A 20,901-nucleotide genomic window follows, 5' to 3' on the forward strand; every position below is an offset into this window, starting at 1 on the left:
GTATTTCCTCGAATGAGCACCGGAGCGCCATTCTAAAATTTCGGCTGAAAGGAGGGGCGCTTCTTGGAAGGAGGGCGCTTAATCAAGGAGGGCGCCTCTTGGAAGGAGGGCGCTTAATCAATAAGGGCGCTTCTTGGAAGGAGGGCACTTAATCAAGGAGGGCGCTCCATGTATCAAACTATTAACCTGTACTGGTTCGGCTGAAGTTGAAACTTATAAAATTATAGATAAAGTGGGAAAGAAACAGGTTTTCTTTGTAGCTAAGAAAGTGTGAAGGAGGAATTGGGGGAGGGCTTATTTCAGGGGGGGGCGCTTAAAATGCAATAAAACAAGACTTTCTCCCGGTAGGAGTCATGTGGAGTTTTAAACTTCATCTAAAAGCGCATATCTAACTATCTGTTGTGATTATTTTTTTTTGACAGGGACTTATCCCGTAATCAGTTACAGGACTTACCCCCAGGAGTTTTCAGCGTCCTTCAATATCTCAACATAATGTAAGTACTGACCAACATAATCTTTATTCATCAATGTAACATCCACACGAGTGAGTCGAGGGCCCGAAACAGTTTAACACAGAATTCCACAACTAACAGATGAAAAAAAAGTATAATCGGTTGAGAAAGAAAAAAGACGAGCAAAAAAACACCATCTAATTTTTTACCCCCCCCCCCTCCTCAAAAACCCCACCACCCACCATGCTAGGACTAGAAGCCGGCCTCAAAATCAAACTCAACCTTGTATCAGGGGTGGGTAGAGAAGGCAAAGACCAGGCTGATTAATCATTAGATGACTCGGTAATTCGTTCAGTTTACTAGACATAATTGTTAATTCATGTAATGCATATAATACGGACCGACCAAGGTGGATGAATAACATTTTTTTCAAAGAGTTAAACAAATGCGTGCTGAAAGAGCCCGAATGATTTAGGACTGTATTTACAGCAAGATCCTCCCGGCCATAAACTGAAAAAAAATTTGGCGAGTAGATCGTATAGAAAAAAAAAGAGGTGATGCAAATTAAAGAGAGAGGCCTCGCCAACACAGTTTTATTGCGTAAAGATAAAGGTAATTTAAAGGGCTTCCAAGCAATCTTTGCAACATGACTATCATGGCGATGTTTTCTTTAAAAACAATCATTGATCTTAAGGAGAGTATTATACACTTCCATCAGCGATTAATACCCGTAGATTTATCTCTGTTTAGTTTTAAATGACAAAGAAAGTCAGGGGATTTAATGCTGCGTTTATACGCAGGCTAGTATCTGCTACGGTAGCAAATTCGGAGGGTGAGTATTTGCTACAGTAGCAAATACGGAGAGTGGGTATTTGTTACGCAAAGGTACGTATTTTCCACCTCAGCAAATACACATAGTGAGTATTTGTTACGGTTGCAATTACGTCACTACCTAGATATGTATTTTATCGCGTTTTTCTATGGAATTCGCGCAAAATGTACTCTCATGCAACAATAAATCTCAAGTAATAGTGTAGTTTGAACGTCCAGGTGAGTGTAGTCCTGGCAAAAACTGATGACTGATGCCAAACAATTGGTGCATTTCTGAGATGCCAGAAAAATGACGACGATTTGCCTCATACAACCTGCTCGAGTGTTCGTGGCCACATGATGTGGTGTTTGTGACTAACTAAATACTCGGTTCCGGGCTAGCAGGTGGTTCAAATTACCTAAGTACTACCGCAGTTTTCTTTTAAGAGTTTGGAGATGTTTCTTTTGTCCTATTTCTCTCATCAAATTCACAACGGGACAGTTTTTGTACCAACTTCTCGTGTTGTTTGTCGTTTTTAAGTCACTTTGTCGCGCTAAGGAAATTGAAATTAAACATTACAGTTTGGATTCAGTTTTAAAAGGATCAACCTCATACCTCTGGAATCGTTCGTTTTTGTTGAAAACTGCCATAAGGAACTCCTTGGTTATTTCTGTAAGCACAATAGCAAAAAAATATTCTTCCCTCCTCGTTGACAAAATTCTTTACGACGCAGACTGCGCGGATATGTCGCCCTATGGCGATATACTGAACTCGCTAGGACCAATAAGAATCAGTTTTTCACGTTGGGTATATTTATCTATAGATAAACATAATAACCCATAGAAACAGGTTTTCTCGTATCTGAAAAAGCGAGGGAGGAGGGGGGCCGTGGCTTATTCGAGGGGCGCTTGAAACGTAACAAAACGAGGCTTTCCTTCGGTAGGAGTCATATGAAGTTATAAGCTTTATATAACAGTGCATTTTTAATATTTGATGTGATGATTTTATTCTTGTTCACAGGGACTTATCTCATAATCAGTTAAAGGACTTACCCTCAGAAGTCTTCGGAAAGCTTTTGAGGCTCATAAGACTGTAAGTACCAACCAACATAAATCTTTATTTACAAATGTAACATCACCTCACAATCAAAAAATTCTCACGCCAAATTAACTACTTGCAAATGAAAAATATGTAATCGGTAGAGAAAAAAAAAGTTTGTGGCAGCGATAAAACTCCTTCTAATTGTTCACACCCCGCCCCTCCTTACAAACCCTACCACTCGCCAAACGAGGACCAAGAGCTGGCCTCATAATCAGACTCAAAGTTGTATCGGGGGTGGGTAGGGAAGGCAAAGATCAGGAAACCAGGTGAGTAAAAGTCAGTAAGACTTTTTGTAGTTTTTTTTGTCCCCAGGAGCAGTCGTTATCAGAGCTCAGTTACGCTGCATGAAAATCTTGTCAAAATTGCTCACTCAAGGCTTTAAAGCAAATTACTGGTGTCGATGAAAAACAAAATGCGTGAAAAGATATGCGTCAAAACCTTGGGAAGTATTCTCACTTCTTCAAAACGCGGTCATATTACCAGTACTGCGGTTTGGATGCGTGTAATTGTAGCCTTTCTATGCTATGGGCAGTTCACTTGGTTTCGGGCGCATTCATCCTCACGTGACTCGGTAATTTACCTAGTTTACTTGGTTGGAAAACATGACAAAAGAATTTCCGTATTACTGAATATAATCGTTAATTGATATAATACGTATACTACGGACCGACTTAGGCTGGTAAATAAAATTTTTATTTATTTCAAACACCTAACGAAATGCTTGCCACAAACTGAAAAATTTCTTAGTGAGTAGAGAGTATAGAAAAAAGAGGTTATGCAAACTTTGGAGAGAGGCTTCACCGAAACGTTTTTATTAGCGTTAAGATAAAGATAATTTAAAAGACTTCCAAGAAATTTTTGAAAGCTATATTGATGGGTTTGTAACCGCAATATCGAAAGTGGCGGAAATAAAACTTCTAACGGAGGAGGAGGCTTGTGAAATTGAAGAGGACCCCTAATGCGGTGTCAAATTACTTATTCGCGCAGCTTGGTAGAACAGTCGTGGGTGAGGGGAGTGTGTTAATCCACAAATTCAGTTCAGAGAAGTCTTGAATTATTTGAAAATGTCAGGAGCCTAGTGTAATGGGCTCCTGAAAAGGCAATATTTGTTTCAAAGAACTTTATCTTGACCAGTTGTAGCGCGAGTTCCTATTGATTTCCAATAAGGAATCCCTTCTGTCAAACCTAATTCGCCAATTCTATTCAAAGCATTTCCTCGAATAATTGCCCGAGCGCTTATTTCAAATTTCGACTAAAAGGAGGGGAACCTATTGGAAGGAGGGCGCTTATTAAGAAACTATTAACCTGTACTGATGAAGCTAAAGTTTAAGGTTAAAGAGTTATAGATAAAGTGGCAATAGAAACAGGTTTTCTCGTATCTGAAAAAGCAAAGAAGGAGGTGGGAGTGAGGCGGTGGCTTATTCGAGGGGCACTTGAAACGTAACAAAACGAGATCTTTCGGTAGGAGTCATATGAAGTTATAAGCTTTATCCAATAGCATATTTCTAATAATTTGATTTGATGATTTCTTGTTCACAGGGACTTATCCCATAATCAGTTAAAGGACTTACCCTCAGGAGTTTTCAGAGCGGCTCAGCTTCTCCTCAGAGTGTAAGTACCACCCAACCTAATTATAATTAAATGTTTATTTACAACTGTAACGTCCACACGACTGAAAAAGTCTCACGCAGAATTCAACTTCGGGCTACTGAAAAATACACAATCGGGAAGGAAAAAAAGTTTGTGGCTGGCGATAAAAGTCCTTCTATGTCTGTCGCTTTTTGTCATCCGGATCCGCCCTTAGTCTTGCTACTAGAATCGTTACACCTATCTGAAAGTTGTTTCACTATATAAGACTAGAGCTGAAATTATTTTAAACCACCTACATTGTGTCAGAGAATACAATCAATTAGTAAAATGTTGGCACCAAACGTGCAGCATCGCTATAACTCAACCATCATTCTGGTGATTTATCATCAAACTCCCCGATCCATATATCAAGAAAGATAATTTTTCGATATGTTTCTTAAATCAATTCATCTCAATACAAGAGTTTGTCACATATAATGTTAATTGAAATTCTACAAATTTTACGCACTTATTAGCTATTCATTTACTGACAATGCCTTTACATTTTCACGAAACGTCAGCTTTGAAATTCTTTCTGGTGGCTAATTTGCGTAATTAACTCAGTCGATAATTCTAAATTACTCTAATTTCCAACGGTTTCAAGAGTGGCATTGTGACAGCCCACCTGTCACAATGTTGTAATCCTTTGGCAGATGATAAAGAGAGGGGTCAAATGTTTTCGTTTAGAAATGGTGTATACAAGAGTTTGTCACCTATAATGTTAATTGAAATTCCACAAACGTCAGCTTTGAAATTCTTCTGGTGGCTAATTTGCATAATTAACTCAGTCGATAATACTAAATTACTCTAGTTTCCAACGGTTTCAACAAGTGGCATTGTGACAGCCCACTTGTCACAATGTTGTAATCCTTTGGCAGACGGTAAAGAGAGGGGTCAAAAGTTTTCCTTTAAAAATGGTGTCCACCTCAACACCAATCTTTTGAATCTATTCTCTTATTCTATATACATCACCTAAGAAAAGCTGTGGAAGCTGTTGAGAGCCACACACATGTACAGAGTCAAGAGAACCTCTCTTGACAGTGTAGATACATGTACATTTTGAATGGATTAGCACCCACACTTCAGGAACGCTTATCAAAGCAAATTATTGTGATACGGTACTTTCTTTCTTGTCGATGTCTCATCTCAAACTGAACCCCCTAGCTAACACATTCACAAACTACTAATGATATACACTGTTAAATATTCTCCTCACCACATTTTTCATTTATTAATTTTGGTGGTATAATTCCTGCTGGAATTCTCATCTGTTACATTTCCATTTCCTGTGAGCTTCTGTGAACAGTTTGAAATTATATGGAGAAGTCACATATCAATCTCTCAGGGAGTAAATGAGTTAACAAAAGGAAAGAAAGCAGTGTGCATTCTAACACTATGCTCATGTTAATGATTCTTGTTGACTACATTAAGAATTTTGTTCCATGATTTGACTGCTACACCCCAACACTTTGAGGAAAGCCTAATTTTTGAAATACTTATTGAGAACAGCACAAACAATTCCATCTTAAAGCCCTTACAAATGAAAGCATGTTAACAGTTACAAATGATGAAAAGAATCAATGGCTACCAAGACTGTTCCTGGTCAATGAAATTAACTCTTTATTAATCAGTCATTTTCCATAGCAAATAATGGCATACAATTGAGCTGGTTTCAAAATAAAGGTTTCAACTACACATAAATCAAACTCCTGTTGAATACACAATGATGTTCATGAGGATGTATCAGTTCCTAGAACAAAAAGGCCACAATTATTTTTAAAGGATTATTGAATAACACCAGAGGCATAAGGGGAATAGAATTCTGTTTCTTCAAATCCTTATTGTGTTTTCTTTGTGAAATGGATTTTGGAATTCCTAGAAATTCCTAGGAATAAGGTGAGAATTTTTATGGTAAATGTGGACTGGGAATTCCTTGGAATTCCCAACTGTAACAACTCTGGTTCTAAAAACCTAAAAATTCCCAAAAATTCAAAGTTAATAACCAACAGGACTTGGAATTCCTTGGAATTCCAACTCAGAGCACCAATGACTTTCCCTGAAAGGCTGTGGATCTAAAAACTCGCCAGAAACTTCTAGGAATGTTTGAGAATTAATGGGAATTTTAAGCAAAAATTTAAGGCAACTGACATGAAATAAATGCTAAAAATTAAAAAATCCCCCCTAAAAATTCAAGTATTCAATGAAATTTATTTACATGCTTAACTCAGGTTTGCATGAAAAATATTTCCAATTGTAAATTAACATCAACTTGTAATATTAGAATGGAATTTGATTTCTTTTTCTTTTCTTGAAAACTTCAAAAGAATTATCCTCAATTACAGCTATTCATATAAAATAGTTCTAATCAATCATTAAATTTGGTTTGACACAAATTGTGAACAAAATCTGTTGATTCTTTTCCATAAAATACAATAACTTGAATTATATTTATTGCAATAAATACTATCAGTCAAAAAAATAGTCTTTAAATGAATCTTTTAATTTGGGATCATGATACCAATGGTATTTAACCCTTATGCTTCCAGAGTCAGGCTTTAACTTGATTTTATGTGGTTGTAACTTATTTAGATAAAGCTCTTGTGTGTGAACATTTAAATATCAGCTGCCAAGCAGCACTTTCATGTTTTACTATTTGTTTTTGTTGATTTTGCACATTGAAATTTAAAGATTTCTTCCAAATTTTGACTTAGCACTCTTAGGAGTGAAGGGGTTAATTACAGTTATATAAAATTGATTTTTGAAGTAAAATCTTGCGGTAACTGTAACAATAAATTAGAATGAAATTATCCTAAACTGCCGACTCAGCTGCTGTTTTTCTTTTTTTCTTGGGCTCGCAGCTTTCTCTGTTGGCCTCAAATGAGGTTGTCTACAAGAAGCCTGTCTATTTTGTGTCTGGATTCCATGACATCCAGGGTTTGAGCTAGGATTTGACTATTTAGGGTCAATTTGTCCCTTTAGATTATTTTTGAAGGGACATTTTCCATTTCTGAGGGTCGCTTAAGCATAGGGAAAATTTCAAACTGAACTAAAATTTTAAACATTTAATGAAATAGCAACAAGTTACATTGTAAGGTGGCATGCTTCTTTTTATCTTTCTCTGTAAACTCTTAACTGTATGATTCTCTTACAACCAGCAGCTGATCATGGCCACTAATATAATTAAGAAAGTGACTATTTGTAAAAGAACAAGACCAACAACTCTGTTGTGCCATTATCATTTTAACAATATCATATTTGTTCTTGCGTCCACATTTCATTGCAGATCCTTCTTAGTTAATTAACATCTCACATGTACATTTATAATAGCAGTATTTCACGATTTCAAAATTCTCCTGTTCTTTATAGCCCACTCTTCAAGGGCTAATGAAAAATCAAAGTCCACAGAAGGTGGCCCCTCGATGTCTATGGTCATAAGTACATCTAACCTGTTGGCTTTTAGTCTGTTTCTCAATGCATTTTTAATCCTGTTAAGGGCACTGAAGCCTCTCTCACAACAATTTCGGGGGAAAAAGCCGCAATTTTGAACATTTTGTCAAAGTATCCAGAATTGGATGAAACACTACTAAAGTGGTTTTGGGAGAAGAAGAGTCAGGATAAGTCTAAAAGTCTTTTCTTTAAAAAAACAACGCTTTACTCAGCCGAGTTCTGTCAGATCGTGTTGCAATGTTTACACAAGCCGTGGGAATGACTGCTTCTGATTGGTCAGTTTCCGATGTTGTCAAAATGAGACAAAACAAACATCTAAATCTTGCTTCTCTTATCTTTCACAAAAAATTGCTGTTGGCGTATTAATTCTACGGCTAAAACCAAATTGTTTATTGAAAAATTGTGCCGTTTATGGTCGAATTTATGTTGAATTTCAACTCTTGCAATTTTTTTTTTGGGCACAAATACTTCAGTAAAATTTGTCGCAAAAATCGCTCGCTTTTTTAGGGGACAAATTGACCCCTGAATCATTTTTGGACGGGACATTTTAGATTTTATTGCGGGTTGGCGCAATGGCGCGGCCTGGCTCAAACCCTGGACATCTGAATTTGAAAAAATATATATCTATATGTATTATGAGCTCAAAAAGGCCTTACATAGCTGTAAGGAGAAGGGCATTCATTGGAATCCCAATTTATCAAAGTGCACTGCGATTGGGAAATTTCTGTTATATTGAATGACTTCCATATTGGAGTTAGTAAATCTCTTCCATAGATTTTGCTAAAAAAGAGCTGAATACATTAATTTGTTTTTATCAAGGAGGGCTCCTTTACGTAAAAAGGTTTGTTGAATCACAGTTTGTATTACGAATCTAGAATGTTTCCAAACGTGACTAAAGTTATCTTGAAGCCTTACTGATGAATTATTTCATTGTTAAGAGGAACTGCGGTATACAAGTGACCGATTCGATTCTCAGAATTATTCGAGTTTCAGTTGCGCCGAGCGTTATGTAAGCTTAATTCGAGCCGTTATATCTATTCTTTGGTAAGATTCTGATCACGTAACGAATATCGCAATTTTTACTCACCACAAACTTTCAAAATCGTAGCTTTATAAATGGCCACGCGACCCTTGTTTGTACCAGTCGATATGTCAACTGTTGTCCCTTCTTTTAACTCCACGGCGCCAACGATTTTCTCTTCATTTACAACACTCACGCTGTTCTCGTTTTCCCGTTGAACCACGATAAAACCTATCTTTAGAATTGCTATATTAAGAAAACCAGTTGAGAAATGAATTAACTTGACGCACAAGCTATCAACCGTTGAAAAGTACATTCAAAGATGAGTGCCAAATGGAGTCTTCTTTGTTTCCGAACACGGGCATGATCACGTGGATCTTTCGGGAATTGTCATTGGCTAGCAAAGAGAATCCGCTAGCTTGCCCGATTGCAGTCTCAAGAAAAGCGCTCTAAAGTTTATTATGACTACTTGGATGGATATGTTGGATATATGTTTTGACGATGACATAAATAATGATGTGAGCTCACTCTATGTAGAAATAATCGACAAGAATCGATTGTACTACAAATGCACGATTTGTGACCGAAAGTTGTCGAGGAAACAAAGACTCAAAACCCTCTTGAGTTGTGTGCATGGCAAAGGTGAGAAATAACACAAGCCAATCATAATTTTGAATGCGATTACAAATCGTGTTTTACCCTCATTTTTATAAAAGAACGATACCACATTAGGAAGTATAAGAGATACCTAGATGATCCCAGTGTACCAGTACCAAAATCAACAAAGCTTAACCGATTGGCTAATAGAAACTCAACCCGGATCTTTGTAAGAGAAGGACTGAACGGTGTTTTTTACATGAGCTTTGTACCAGAGATTACGAGGGTTTGAAGAGTGTGTTTTAGTATTATAATTAGAGAGCGACTCTCTGTAAGTAATGTGCAACGGCGCCTCAGCTGAGATTCGTGAGTTAAGGCGTTAAAAATAGCCCAGCTTCGGCTGAAACTTTCAGTAACGGTTACTTTATTATATCGTACTGTATTTGATTACTGGGTGATTCCCACACACCAGTGTGACAACGAAGTGTCTTCAGAATATATCATTACATCCAATGTGACATCTGGTGTAGCCATCACAGGTTTAGTTCTTTGAAAATATGTTCAAGGAGAATTTTCGCTAAGTTGGAGTGTAGGTTGCCGTTGACTTTGACTTTTGATTCGTTATTCAAGCGGCAATATTCAGACCAAGTACAAAATTTCCAAAACATATAGCATTGTTCTGACTTTCTACAACTAATTAATACTGGGACTAGTGAAAGATCAAGAGACACCTCTCTGGTGCAGAAGTGAATGGATGGTAAAGCGCACACTACCATGTGTGTTGAATGACCTTTCAAGCTGGGAGAGGCTGGAAAGCTTATGCCATAAAAAGTTGACTTGTATATAGTTCAATCTCTAATAAACAAAATGGATTGTTGGGCTATAATAATAGTACAAGGATTTCTGCAACCTTTTTGATGAAGGTACTCATTCATGTTTTTGCGAAGAAGAGATTTACCTTTGCAATTAGTCATAGTGATGTGTGGCTACCTGTGCTCACCTACTCCCTTTCAAACATGTGATAATCATGTGTGGCAGATTGACGTTAGTGAAGATTGACGTGAAGAAAACCTTGGAAAACAGTGGGGAAATGGGATTATTGTAGAAAGTGCAATCACCATAAGTCATTCAACTAGGCTTGTTTCTTTTTTTGTTTGCTTGTCTTTCAAATTGCAAATTTTTTCTGAAATTATTTCTGTTTTTTATTATTATTATTATTTTGAATTAACTTCTGTCATTAGATAATACATCAGCAATATGGCCCAATTGTAACTTATCTCATGACCATAGAGTCTTTTTTTTTTTTTTTTTTTGAGCACACTTGATGTCTTCAGTAGACATGATTGTGATGCATCAATTCCAGTCAAATTGAATTATTTGACAATATTTTGTTCCTTAGTTTTTGAGCATCACTTTCTTGCATTTCACTTTTTGTGGGCAGCTTGGTTCCTGCAGTTGTAAAAAAAATTCTATGATCTGAGTTCTTTTCAACTTGTCATTAATTCCATCCCCTTTGGTGGGGCTGAAAATGCCTGCAAAAATCCAGTAACAAATGCCTTTAAATTCTGGAGTAAGATTTTCATGATGTGAGTAAGCGTTGCACAGAATTGGTCAAAAATGTAGAGTTTCAGCTCTAACCTAAGTCGCTTTCAATTCTTGTTGCACCCTTTGTTTCAGTGACTGGAAGCTAGCGAATACCACCCTTTTTTTTTTTTTTTGAGAATAAAAAGCCTTGCATCAGGCACCGAAATGACAGGGCTTGAGCTTCATCAGTTCTTTCATTTCGACACACCACCATACTTAGTTATTCTTTTCCTTTCAATAAACATTGCTGTTATTGTGAACAAATGTGATAACTGGTCGTTTTTGCTGCTTTGGGGGCAATAACAAGTCAGTCAAAGAAATAAGTCTGCGGAAAATGTGTTATGTTGATGTTAGCTTTTTTTTTATCAATTTTGGACCATGCCTAGTTAAACTCAATAACAAGCTTGCTCGTTGGTCTTGAAGATTCACCACTCCTCCATGAATGTATTCAAAATAATTTTGCATTGATGAGAAAACTACATGATTTCTATCAAGAGAGCAAATGAAGCTTCTACTCAGCCTTTGTTATTTATCAGCATTACAAGATCCAGTGGGTTGGAGGTGGTCATATGTAGAAATGCAACTTTAAAGTTTCTTGAGCCCAATAATATTTAGCCGCCAATTTTGATTTCAGGCTAAGAGTCACATATCCCTGATTTCGCGTAACTGGGTTTACCTCATTTTCTCTTTTTTAGTGACTTGTCCTACAATAAACTGGAACGACTGCCTCCAAAAGCTTTCTATGAAATGTATCGACTTGAAGAACTGTAAGTAGCTCTAAAGCACTTTTGCTACAACTAATATAGGGCCACTGTTTGTTTTACTCTCCTTGACTGAATCCTGTCATATGGTGTTTGTGAAAATATTTTTCATTCAGTTGGGTGTCAAAAGGACTGTATATAACTAAACGGAAGGGTATGATTTGGCTAAAATCAAGAGATTATAATCACAATTTCTTGCTAAAATCGATATCGATCAAGGTCTAGATTTTCAATCTTTACCGATATCAAGATAGATATATTTTTTTAAAATTTCTTCTTAAAATGTTGCAAGCAACAACAACAACAACAAATTAAAAATATAATATGTAGCCACTTCAAGTATATTGCTGTGACAAATATGCCAGAAAAAGACCCAAAGCCTTCATTTTACCTTTCATAGCGATATCAGACACTTAATGATTTTGTGGGGTTGATCCTTTCGACTCGAATTAATTCCATCGTCTTCTAGCCAATGGATGCCTGAATGGTGATCGTTTCTCAATTGAATCACCAAAATTTCAAAACACTTCGCAATCTTATCCCAGCCACGCCAAATTATTTCTGGATACTTATCATGGGCGAAATTATTAGTAACGCAAACTAGTCCAGTTCACATAAACTTTTGCTCTTAGTAAACCTGTTGATCTACCTGACTAACAATCTGTACACAAAATATCTGGTTGCATGAGAGATATAAAGAGGCAAATAATTAAAAGGTTAAAAGAGCATTAAAAAAAAAGAAGTGAATATGGTAGAAATGATGAGAGAAATAAAGTGAATCTTCTTCTCCTTAATACATGCCACACCTTATCACTAGTACTTATAACTCCTATTTAATGGTCAGTAACATGTCTGATCTCGTTACAAGTCTTGCCATCCTCAGCTTTGCAGTAACACTACAAAGTAAATCAGATTAACCCATTTGTTTTTTAACTCTGGCGGTTTCCTTCTCACCATTTCAGTTTCCTGAACAACAATAACATAAAGAACTTGTCCTCTGATCAACTACCTAAAGAATATATATGGGAATATAAATTTAAAAACCTGTAAGTTTTGTGGCTTAGGAATCTTTCTCGCTTGAGTTAGTCATTCTACCATATCTGAGGTCTGAAAAATTCTAGCGACAGACCCTCCCTCATGACGGCGGCGAAAAATGAAACCATCAATTCTCAATCTTGGTAGGAAATTTAGGATACTTTATTTTATTGTATTACAACTTTTTCTTTCACCAGGTGTGGTTTAGGCCCCATTTATAAGGTCTCGAGTACACGAGACAGCCCTGACTCCCCCTTCCCCTCCCCCCCCCCCCACACCCCCGGAGACAACTTTACCGAGCGTTTATATAAAATTTGCATCTGACGACCCTCGTTCGGCCACGCCAGGTTACATTTTCGACAAAAAGGCGGACGACAGGAACGAATAGCAGTAAACATCGTGTTTATACTCTTTGGTCTGACTGCAGCGTTGTCGATGGCTCTTAATATTTTTCTGGTGCCACTTTTGGAAGTACAAATCAATCAAGAAATGTTGATAGCCCAAACCGCATTGAGACAGAACGAGTTGTCGAGCCAGACAAAAACGGAGTATATAAAGAAAGGTACACGTGTATTGGAAGAAAACCAGGCAGAACTGAACGCTATTTTTTTTTTCAAGAGACCATTTAACTAGGGCCTTAGGTCGAGTGAAAACGTTTTAGGATTTTTTAAACTTAATGTGAGAGCTTGAGCAAGTTTTTAGTGTTATTTCTCAGATGATTAAAATTATTTTGATTCGAATGTCTTTTTGCCTGTGGGAACCAAAAAGTTGCTGAAACGAAGGATTCTTTTCTAATCGCGATGACTTTCCAATTCCAGCCTCTGTGTTTGGGAAGGGCCAATCGCACTCTATAGCAAAAGTTACAGTGAGCGAAGCGCGCTCGGCGTAGCCTCTAACCGTAATTTACTTTCACGCGTTCAAAACTTTCTGTGAAGAATAAAATTTGATGTTGACAAGCCAATATCAATTGTGTTGATCATTCAAAGTTTAAAATAACTTTCACTATCTCAACAACATTCCGCTATTCAACTGATTTTTTCAACGCTTGGTTTCGTAATTTGTTTCAGAGATTCATCACTCTGTTGAAGAATCAAACTAAATTAGAGTTACCCTGGATGGTTTGTCATGCAACCCTAAAAAACCTGAGATTTCGACTCGTTAAAATTGGTTAGGTACATCCATCAACAGAACGAGACGTCTCAACATAAATAAGAGATAAGCAAATGGTTAACTAAGGTCTATCGGGGTCCAGTTCTCAGTTGTGGGTATTTTGGTACTGTGAAGAGGATAACCGGCGGTACGAAACACATAGGGAGTAAGCTTAAAATCTGCCAAAAAACAATATACTCGGTTCTAAAAGTTTCCAATTAAAAATATGCTAGTTTCTCTTTAAGGACCTTTTGTTCTGATGAATTTCCATGGCTTAAGGAAGGAAAAGAAATTTTGGCGAGGTTGGCATGGTGATTGATAGGCTAAAAGCATAGAAAGATTTTGATGGGAGGGAAAAAATAGTTAACCCCTTCATTGGATTTTGATGTGTCATCTGTGTACGAAGAAATCATCTGCGAAACTTGAACTATAACATGGTTTAGTTAATTTGAAATACAATTGAATCTTAATTTCTTAACATTTCACGCTTTTGGTCTCGAGAAATGAGCACGCTGGTGTTCAAATATTTCTAACTTCCAATGTTAACACTCGTATGCAACAACAGCCTGTCTCTAATTTGTTTTCATCTTTGGCCGATTCCAAAAAGATTCAAACGCTCCAAACCGAACAATTGAGGACCTTCGAGAAAATAACTATTTCTTTTATGCAGAACCCTAGACTTCAACAAACTGGAGACACTTCCTTCTGATATATTCGATCACTTCAAGTTAAATGATCTGTAAGTATTTTGCACTAAAGCTTAATGAAGTTCACTGTAGCTCACTTAGTTGGATTATTCTTCCTATATTGTCCTTTTATTCATAGTCTCACCCCCTTTAACTCAAACTCTTTACGAAATTTCTTTTGTGAACATGTAAATGTATACTAACTACCCAGTAAACTTGTCAAACAGCAAGCACTTCTGTAAATCCACTCGAACAAATTCCATAAATCAATCGCCAGACTAACTAAATCCTGCGAGGTGGATTCTTAGGGCTTGTCATTAGAAACACAAGAGTAGATGTACTTGGCCTGCTAGACTCAACAACAAAAAGAACTGTTCAAGCAGTCAATGAGTGCACATTTGTACGGTAGTTTCTCCCAACAGGAGTGGCTTGTTTACAGTGCAAGCATCGGGCAAATAGTTAAGCACCTTGCAAGTTCTAGTCAACAGAGAGAATGAAAGTCCTTTCAAATGCTAATGGTATTCAACTTTAATGCATTTTACAGGTGGCTTGGAAGCAACAACTTAGGAAACTTATCTGAAGATCTATTCACTGGGCAAAATGAGTTAAAATATTTGTGAGTAGTAGTGATTTGGCATCTTTTTAAAAATATTTGTCAAGTTATTTGCTCTACTTTGTCTCTGACGGAATAACCTGTTAGCGGCGTAAAAATGATTTCATTTATTCACATATAAACATGACCAGCACTAAAGAAATGAAAAACATTTCAGCGTGGCCCTCAAATGAGTTACACAGATCGATAATTTGACAGGCACGATACCACTGTAACCTGCATGCTCTCATATCAAAGATTCTGATCAAGAGGACAAACAAAGGTGTTTAACTCAATGCTTCTACTAGTCAATTATCACTGCTTGTTTAGAGGGATTTAGTGCTCTGTGGCACGTTACTTAAAGAACGTGCGCGATATTCAATATTACCTCAGATTGACCACGAGGTTTTTGGAACCAGTATGCTATTTAACAAAAGCCAGTTGTGATTTATCAGATGACTAGATAAACGAGTTAAAAAGCAAAAACCGAAAAGTAACTTATTTAATTCCCGGAGCCATGTTGGAAAAGAAACCGCGCAAACACCATAGCGAGGCTGACGGTGACCGCGAAATATAAGCTTATAGAGAACGGCGCCCTTTCGGAATAATATTTTGCACCTTCATTCTCTGACGCGTACGAATCGAAATGATAATAGTATTCAAAGACGAGAAATTGTAACAATATTCAGAAACTAAAAGTGAAGGTTACGAGGAAAAGTTTGCGCTCGAATTTAGACTTTGTGTTAATAGTAAACGAGAAAATGACACCAAAACTGGGGATAGAGTTGATGATGGTGGCGATTTTAATTACGATTAGATAATCAGAAAAATTCCTGCACTCGGCTGGTCTACACACATTCGTAAGCTTTACGAGCTATATTTCGGTCAGAAGTCGACTACGGCGTCGTATCACCTCGAAAATACCCTCACATTGTGCTGAAGGGTACCAAATACAACTGAGAAACTCAGCTTAGTTAAGGGAACGTGAAAAGACCAGAAAGTAAAATATATGATGGAAAGACCAACGTGAAAGCCAGACTTTTGCGGTCAATGAAAACGACGCTGTTCAGAGTTGTAGTAGAGTTCGCGCCTTGATGAGAAATTTGCGATCCCGTTCAGGAGAGCGTGCAGTACTAGTTTTGAATCGTTCTTAATTGGAAAGGCGGTAGAAGGGTGAAGCAAAAGAAAAAAAAACTTAAAATAGAACCGATTACATCAGATTTGATCTCGGTCTTTAATGAGAGGGTTTGCTGGTTTAGCTTAATAAGCTTATAATCTTTTAATTAATGACGGCAGGTCATTTCCGAGGGAAAGCGAGTCAAATTAAGGGTTTTTTCAGAGTAATGTCAAAGGCTTGGCGCATTCAAACTAAATCTGAGCTGTTAAAAAAAGAAAAAAAGGTATAATGATGAGTGACAAACTGATTCTCACAGGATTTAAGCAATTGTAGAGAGTAATACCCTGTCTAACACAGAATTCTATTTTTCAGTCTTCGCCTTCTGCTTTTGCCTCATTTGCAGTTTTTTTTTTTATGTGAGGATCAAGTGATACCCCATTGCTGATTTGTTAGCCTGAAACTCACCATTAGTGTATATTTTGTCAATTTATATCTTTTCTATCATTTTCACAATGTAGGCGGTTGAGTGGCAATCGGCTGGAAAAGCTGCCTCCAAAAATTCTTCAAGGATTGTCCGCCTTGGAGGAACTGTAAGTAAAATTTTGCGATATTTCTTTCCGTATATCTGAGGGTGCGTTCTTTTGGGAGGATCAGGATTCAGATTTGTGATCCAAGATCACACAGATCACGGTGCATGAAAGGAACGGAGTTTAAGACGAGCTCTCAGAGAATTCCAAAAAGTGCGCTATTTTAATACTTGTGTATGCACGCGGGTTACTGAGTTCTTCCCTGAATGGCTCGTTTAATTGCACAGGCTTTTAGCGCGCACTATTCATGAGAAGCACATTTTTTCATGGCAAACTCAAACGATGGAACTAAAACAGAAGCAAGCATTGATACGATATGGATACTTGGGAACCCTGAATGCCTGTGATCGGTGGGCGATTGATTTAACTTTACAAAATCGATTTTATTTCATGTTTATCGCAGAATTTGTGGAGCAATAGCCAACATTCTTTCCGGTCAATATATGAATTATCTACTTGTTTGAAATTGAGCACCGCTGGGCAAAATGATCAATTTCGGATCCTTTGACCAAAGGAACGCGTTGAATCAGTGATCCAATGATCCGTCTTTAGATCACGCAGATCAGTGATCTGATGAGTCCTTGTCCAGGGTGGATTTGATAGATCACTGATCTGAAAATGGATTTGCTCGAAAGGACCGCCACAGATCAGAAAGCCTGATCAGGATTCTCCCAAAGGAACGCACCCTTAGTCAGCGAGAACATTTCTTTCTTGTTTCAAATCATGGTTTTAAAACCTATCGTTCCTAATTGAGCCAGTAGTCAACTATTCGATTGTTCGATCTTTGAGTTTGATCTGTTGTGCCGTTGTGTATGAATAGTTCAAAATAAGACTGTTTAAATTTATATGAAATTGGTAACTGGTATTTCAACAACGTTAATGAAAGAAAAGATATGTCGATGATGTTGTTTCTGCGGTATTCGGAAATGAAGCGAACGTCCCCTCACGCATTTGAATTCAGTGGAGCCATCTATCCAATTCACCCTTGAGCGTGAAAAAGATAGCCATTTGCCCTTTTTTCATTTAAATGTGTGCTGAGCAGAACAGAGGAATTTAGAGACAAGTGTTTATCATAAACCAACCCACACCGACAAATAATTCGCTTTCGAATCTCACTACCGTATTTGGCATAAACAGTTTGTAACTTAAACTTTACTCAGTAACATTGATTCGAAGGCTGAAAAGAGAAAATATGTTATTGACATCCTAAAGTTAAATGGGTCGACAAAAACTTTTCTTCAGGGTGTTACGGAACCCATCAAGATAATTTTGATAGCCACAACGTTAACATTGATCAGAAACCTTTTTAGACTTAGGGCATATTTTTTGCCAAACCTAAGGATCCTGTCACGAAAGAACAACGAACCGACGCTATCTATTTTATTCCGTGCAATGACTGTGATCGCGAGTACGTCGGACAGACCAAACGTTAGTTTGATACACGTTTGAAAGAGTATCGAAGAGCGGTCTCCTTTTGAAGAAAAGAAAATTCAGCCTTGTCGTAGCGCACATGCCTAACTAACCATACAATTGGGTGAGATAAGTCTAAAATTATCACCACTAGTCGACGTTACCACCAGCCTGGCATATTAACTCCGCCCACGCTCCTTAACTCGTGATGATGGCGGCTTACTACTTGACGCTATTTACATCTCGTCAGAACAAAGTGCAGCTAATTAGTGAGCTTATAAAAGGAGCTCTTGCTGCAGCGTTTAGATCACCCCTGATGAAGGTACTAGACAGGAGTGTCGAAACTTTGGGTCTATGAATTGTAACTCCTCTGTTACGTTCATTAAATCTCTCAACCAGAGTAGTATCAAACCATGTCTGGTTTAAAATTCAGTAAAGTGTTGTTGAATGAATTTTGTTGGACGAAAAATACTGTAATTTTCGATAGAAAGGTCAAATTCGAAACTCATATCAAGATCATTTTCCCGATACGGTTCAAATAAAGTCGATGTCCATATAATGGGTATAAAATCTATTTATAGCACTTGAAAACTTATATTAGTCAAGGACATTTCTCCCATTACTTTAAAATGTTTGTTACCTGCAACTTTTGACTTGTTCTATTCACCGCGCTCCCCGCTAATATTATTTGCAGGGACTTGTCCTACAATCAGTTGCAGTTTTTGCCTCGAGGGCTACTTAACAATAACACCAACCTGACAGAACTGTAAGTAAAACTGATTGTAGAAAAAAGAATTAATAATTAATGATGGTGGTCTTTAAACATTTGAAAAGTTTGCTTATCTCTGCTTCGACGTGATCCGCTATCGGATGAATTGATCCAATGAGTGGTGTTATTTAGTTTTAGATCTCAGAATGCGTTCGGTGGGCCTACATTAGTTATTGTCTCAAACGAAACGTCTATCGGTTTACTGCATGGAGCTATTTTCACTGAGTGAAGCTGCTGCATATTGGTTATTCCTGGCCATTGTTTGCAGGGTCAGGGGTATTGCAAATGTCTCCATTCGCCTAATTTAAATCTAAAAACACGTTGCGGTATATAAGTGGTTGGCTCGTTTGGCTCCTGTATAGCTCATACCAGAAGAGTTAAGTAGCGGGCTTTCAGCCCATTTTTAAAATAGGATTTACGTTCTTGAATTGTGATTTAGCTTACTGTTATCTCAATAAATACTTTAAGGAATTTGTCAAACAACAAAATTCAGCGTCTGCCCATGGATGTTTTTGGCAACCTCACTAAGATGAAAAAGCTGTAAGTGGCATTCAACCCTAAGCAGCAAAGGGAATTATAATGTACAGTTTTTCATAGAGCTTAAAGTAAATTTATGAATTATAGTAATAATAACAATATTTTAGCCCACTTCACCAAAAGGTGCTCTTCAGAGGGGCCTTGCATCATGACCATTCTGAAAACAGAGTTGCGCGAATTTAGATTTTGTGATTATTTCAAGATGCGTACTGTCTTAATATAATGCTAACTTTGATGGAGTTGATCATCAAGAACAATTGAAAAAAAGAGATCAATATTTAATTGTCTCACACAGCCATTATTTTCACGTGACTTGTGACTATAATTTTTTCGCTGAGTAACCAGGGAACTCTGTTAAGATTGATTTGTGATGTAAGTAACCTATCATAGTTTGGTGCATCAGTACTGAAAATGACGTCATGATATGAAAACGCCCATGTTAACAATTAACGCGTAAATGGTATCTTTTACCTAAATTCTCAGCATCAGGAGTAAATAGTTAATGCACTCAGCAAAACTTTTATAGTTCCACAAAATAGCTTTGAACCAATTGGGTTTAATTTCCATAAAGGTAAAGTCCTCCCTATTCGGAGAGAACAAGAACCTTTCCAAGAATCTCAAATTCTATTTCAACTGACTTCTTTTTCATTATATATATTATTTTAGCTTTCTCTCCAGTAACAAACTTCAGCGCTTGCCAAGGTTCAAAAATCTCTCCAAGTTGGAAATATTGTAAGTGCTTGACGTTTGTAATGTAACTGGTTCAGTAAGTGTCTTGCTAATGAGCATTAATTAAAGGTAGCGTTGGCCAAAATCAGTTTCGGTACGGACTCTCTCTATGGCATCTTTTTATGACATAAAAGTTTATTTAAAGATGTTAATTGAGTTAGTTAAAAATATACATCCACTTTGGAAAGAGATACCATCAACTAAGAATTACCAAGAGTCAAATGTTTAAGGTAATAGAACAAAATATAACACAACACATCCCCCACATTACTTTAATAACACCCTTCCCTTTGAGCTTTACAATGACCGTACGTTAGAAACGATCGCTGATTGATGATCAAACCAAATCAAACTTCAAAGATAAATTGTTATTTTTCTGAAAAAATTGTTTACCGGCTATCAAAACTTTTTGTCAATCTTGAGTTAATTTGGGATTTAAATGAAAATACAGGATCTACAGATTCCAGTTCTTAACCAACATTTTTCTGGCAGCTTTTCCAGATGTTCCAGAAAAGCATTGTTCAAATTAAAAGCATAGAATTCCGAATGGTGCGATTAGAAATACTAGTACGAGCTTTAACTCGATTGCAAAAGTAAATGGGCGCACGTCCGATCATTCATTTAAATTTCACAATAGCATGACCAAGATTTAACCATTGTTTACCTGGTGGCCAGCATAGTCCTTTCGGTGAAGGCGTAATATGATGGAACTTAATTTTTTCTGTCACAGTGCACGCAGCAACGTTTTGGTCCAAATACATTTATGGGACTTTTTTTCAGGAAGTGTTGGAGCACACTGAGGAGCAGTAGAACAGTTTGCCAAATACCTAGGCACTAATACACTTTCGAAGGAGGTTTCGAGTATTAGCATGTTTAACACGACTGAC

General features: G+C 37.2%; 1 protein-coding gene and 1 long non-coding RNA gene across 2 annotated transcripts in view; one reads left to right on the plus strand and one right to left on the minus strand.

The window, feature by feature from the left end:
• Nucleotides 1-20,901, plus strand: part of LOC113681246 (uncharacterized) — a 43,437-nt gene that overhangs the window by 14,411 nt on the left and 8,125 nt on the right. The window contains exons 5-13 of the mRNA XM_089198363.1: nt 423-494; nt 2,284-2,355; nt 3,904-3,975; nt 14,258-14,326; nt 14,818-14,889; nt 16,501-16,572; nt 18,674-18,745; nt 19,217-19,288; nt 19,952-20,017. Of these exons, the coding sequence (XP_089054489.1) occupies nt 493-494; nt 2,284-2,355; nt 3,904-3,975; nt 14,258-14,326; nt 14,818-14,889; nt 16,501-16,572; nt 18,674-18,745; nt 19,217-19,288; nt 19,952-20,017 (569 nt within the window). The 5' untranslated portion in view covers nt 423-492. The remainder of the gene's footprint in view (nt 1-422; nt 495-2,283; nt 2,356-3,903; nt 3,976-14,257; nt 14,327-14,817; nt 14,890-16,500; nt 16,573-18,673; nt 18,746-19,216; nt 19,289-19,951; nt 20,018-20,901) is intronic.
• On the minus strand, nt 5,590-8,803 carry LOC149050819 (uncharacterized). Its single transcript, XR_016184432.1, has 2 exons — nt 8,528-8,803; nt 5,590-5,743 (listed from the first exon to the last, which is right to left on the minus strand). It is a non-coding gene; the product is annotated as an uncharacterized LOC149050819 (long non-coding RNA).

This window comes from Pocillopora damicornis, chromosome 2 (assembly GCF_964200805.1).
Source record: "Pocillopora damicornis chromosome 2, jaPocDami1.2, whole genome shotgun sequence".
Classification (NCBI taxonomy): domain Eukaryota; kingdom Metazoa; phylum Cnidaria; class Anthozoa; order Scleractinia; family Pocilloporidae; genus Pocillopora; species Pocillopora damicornis.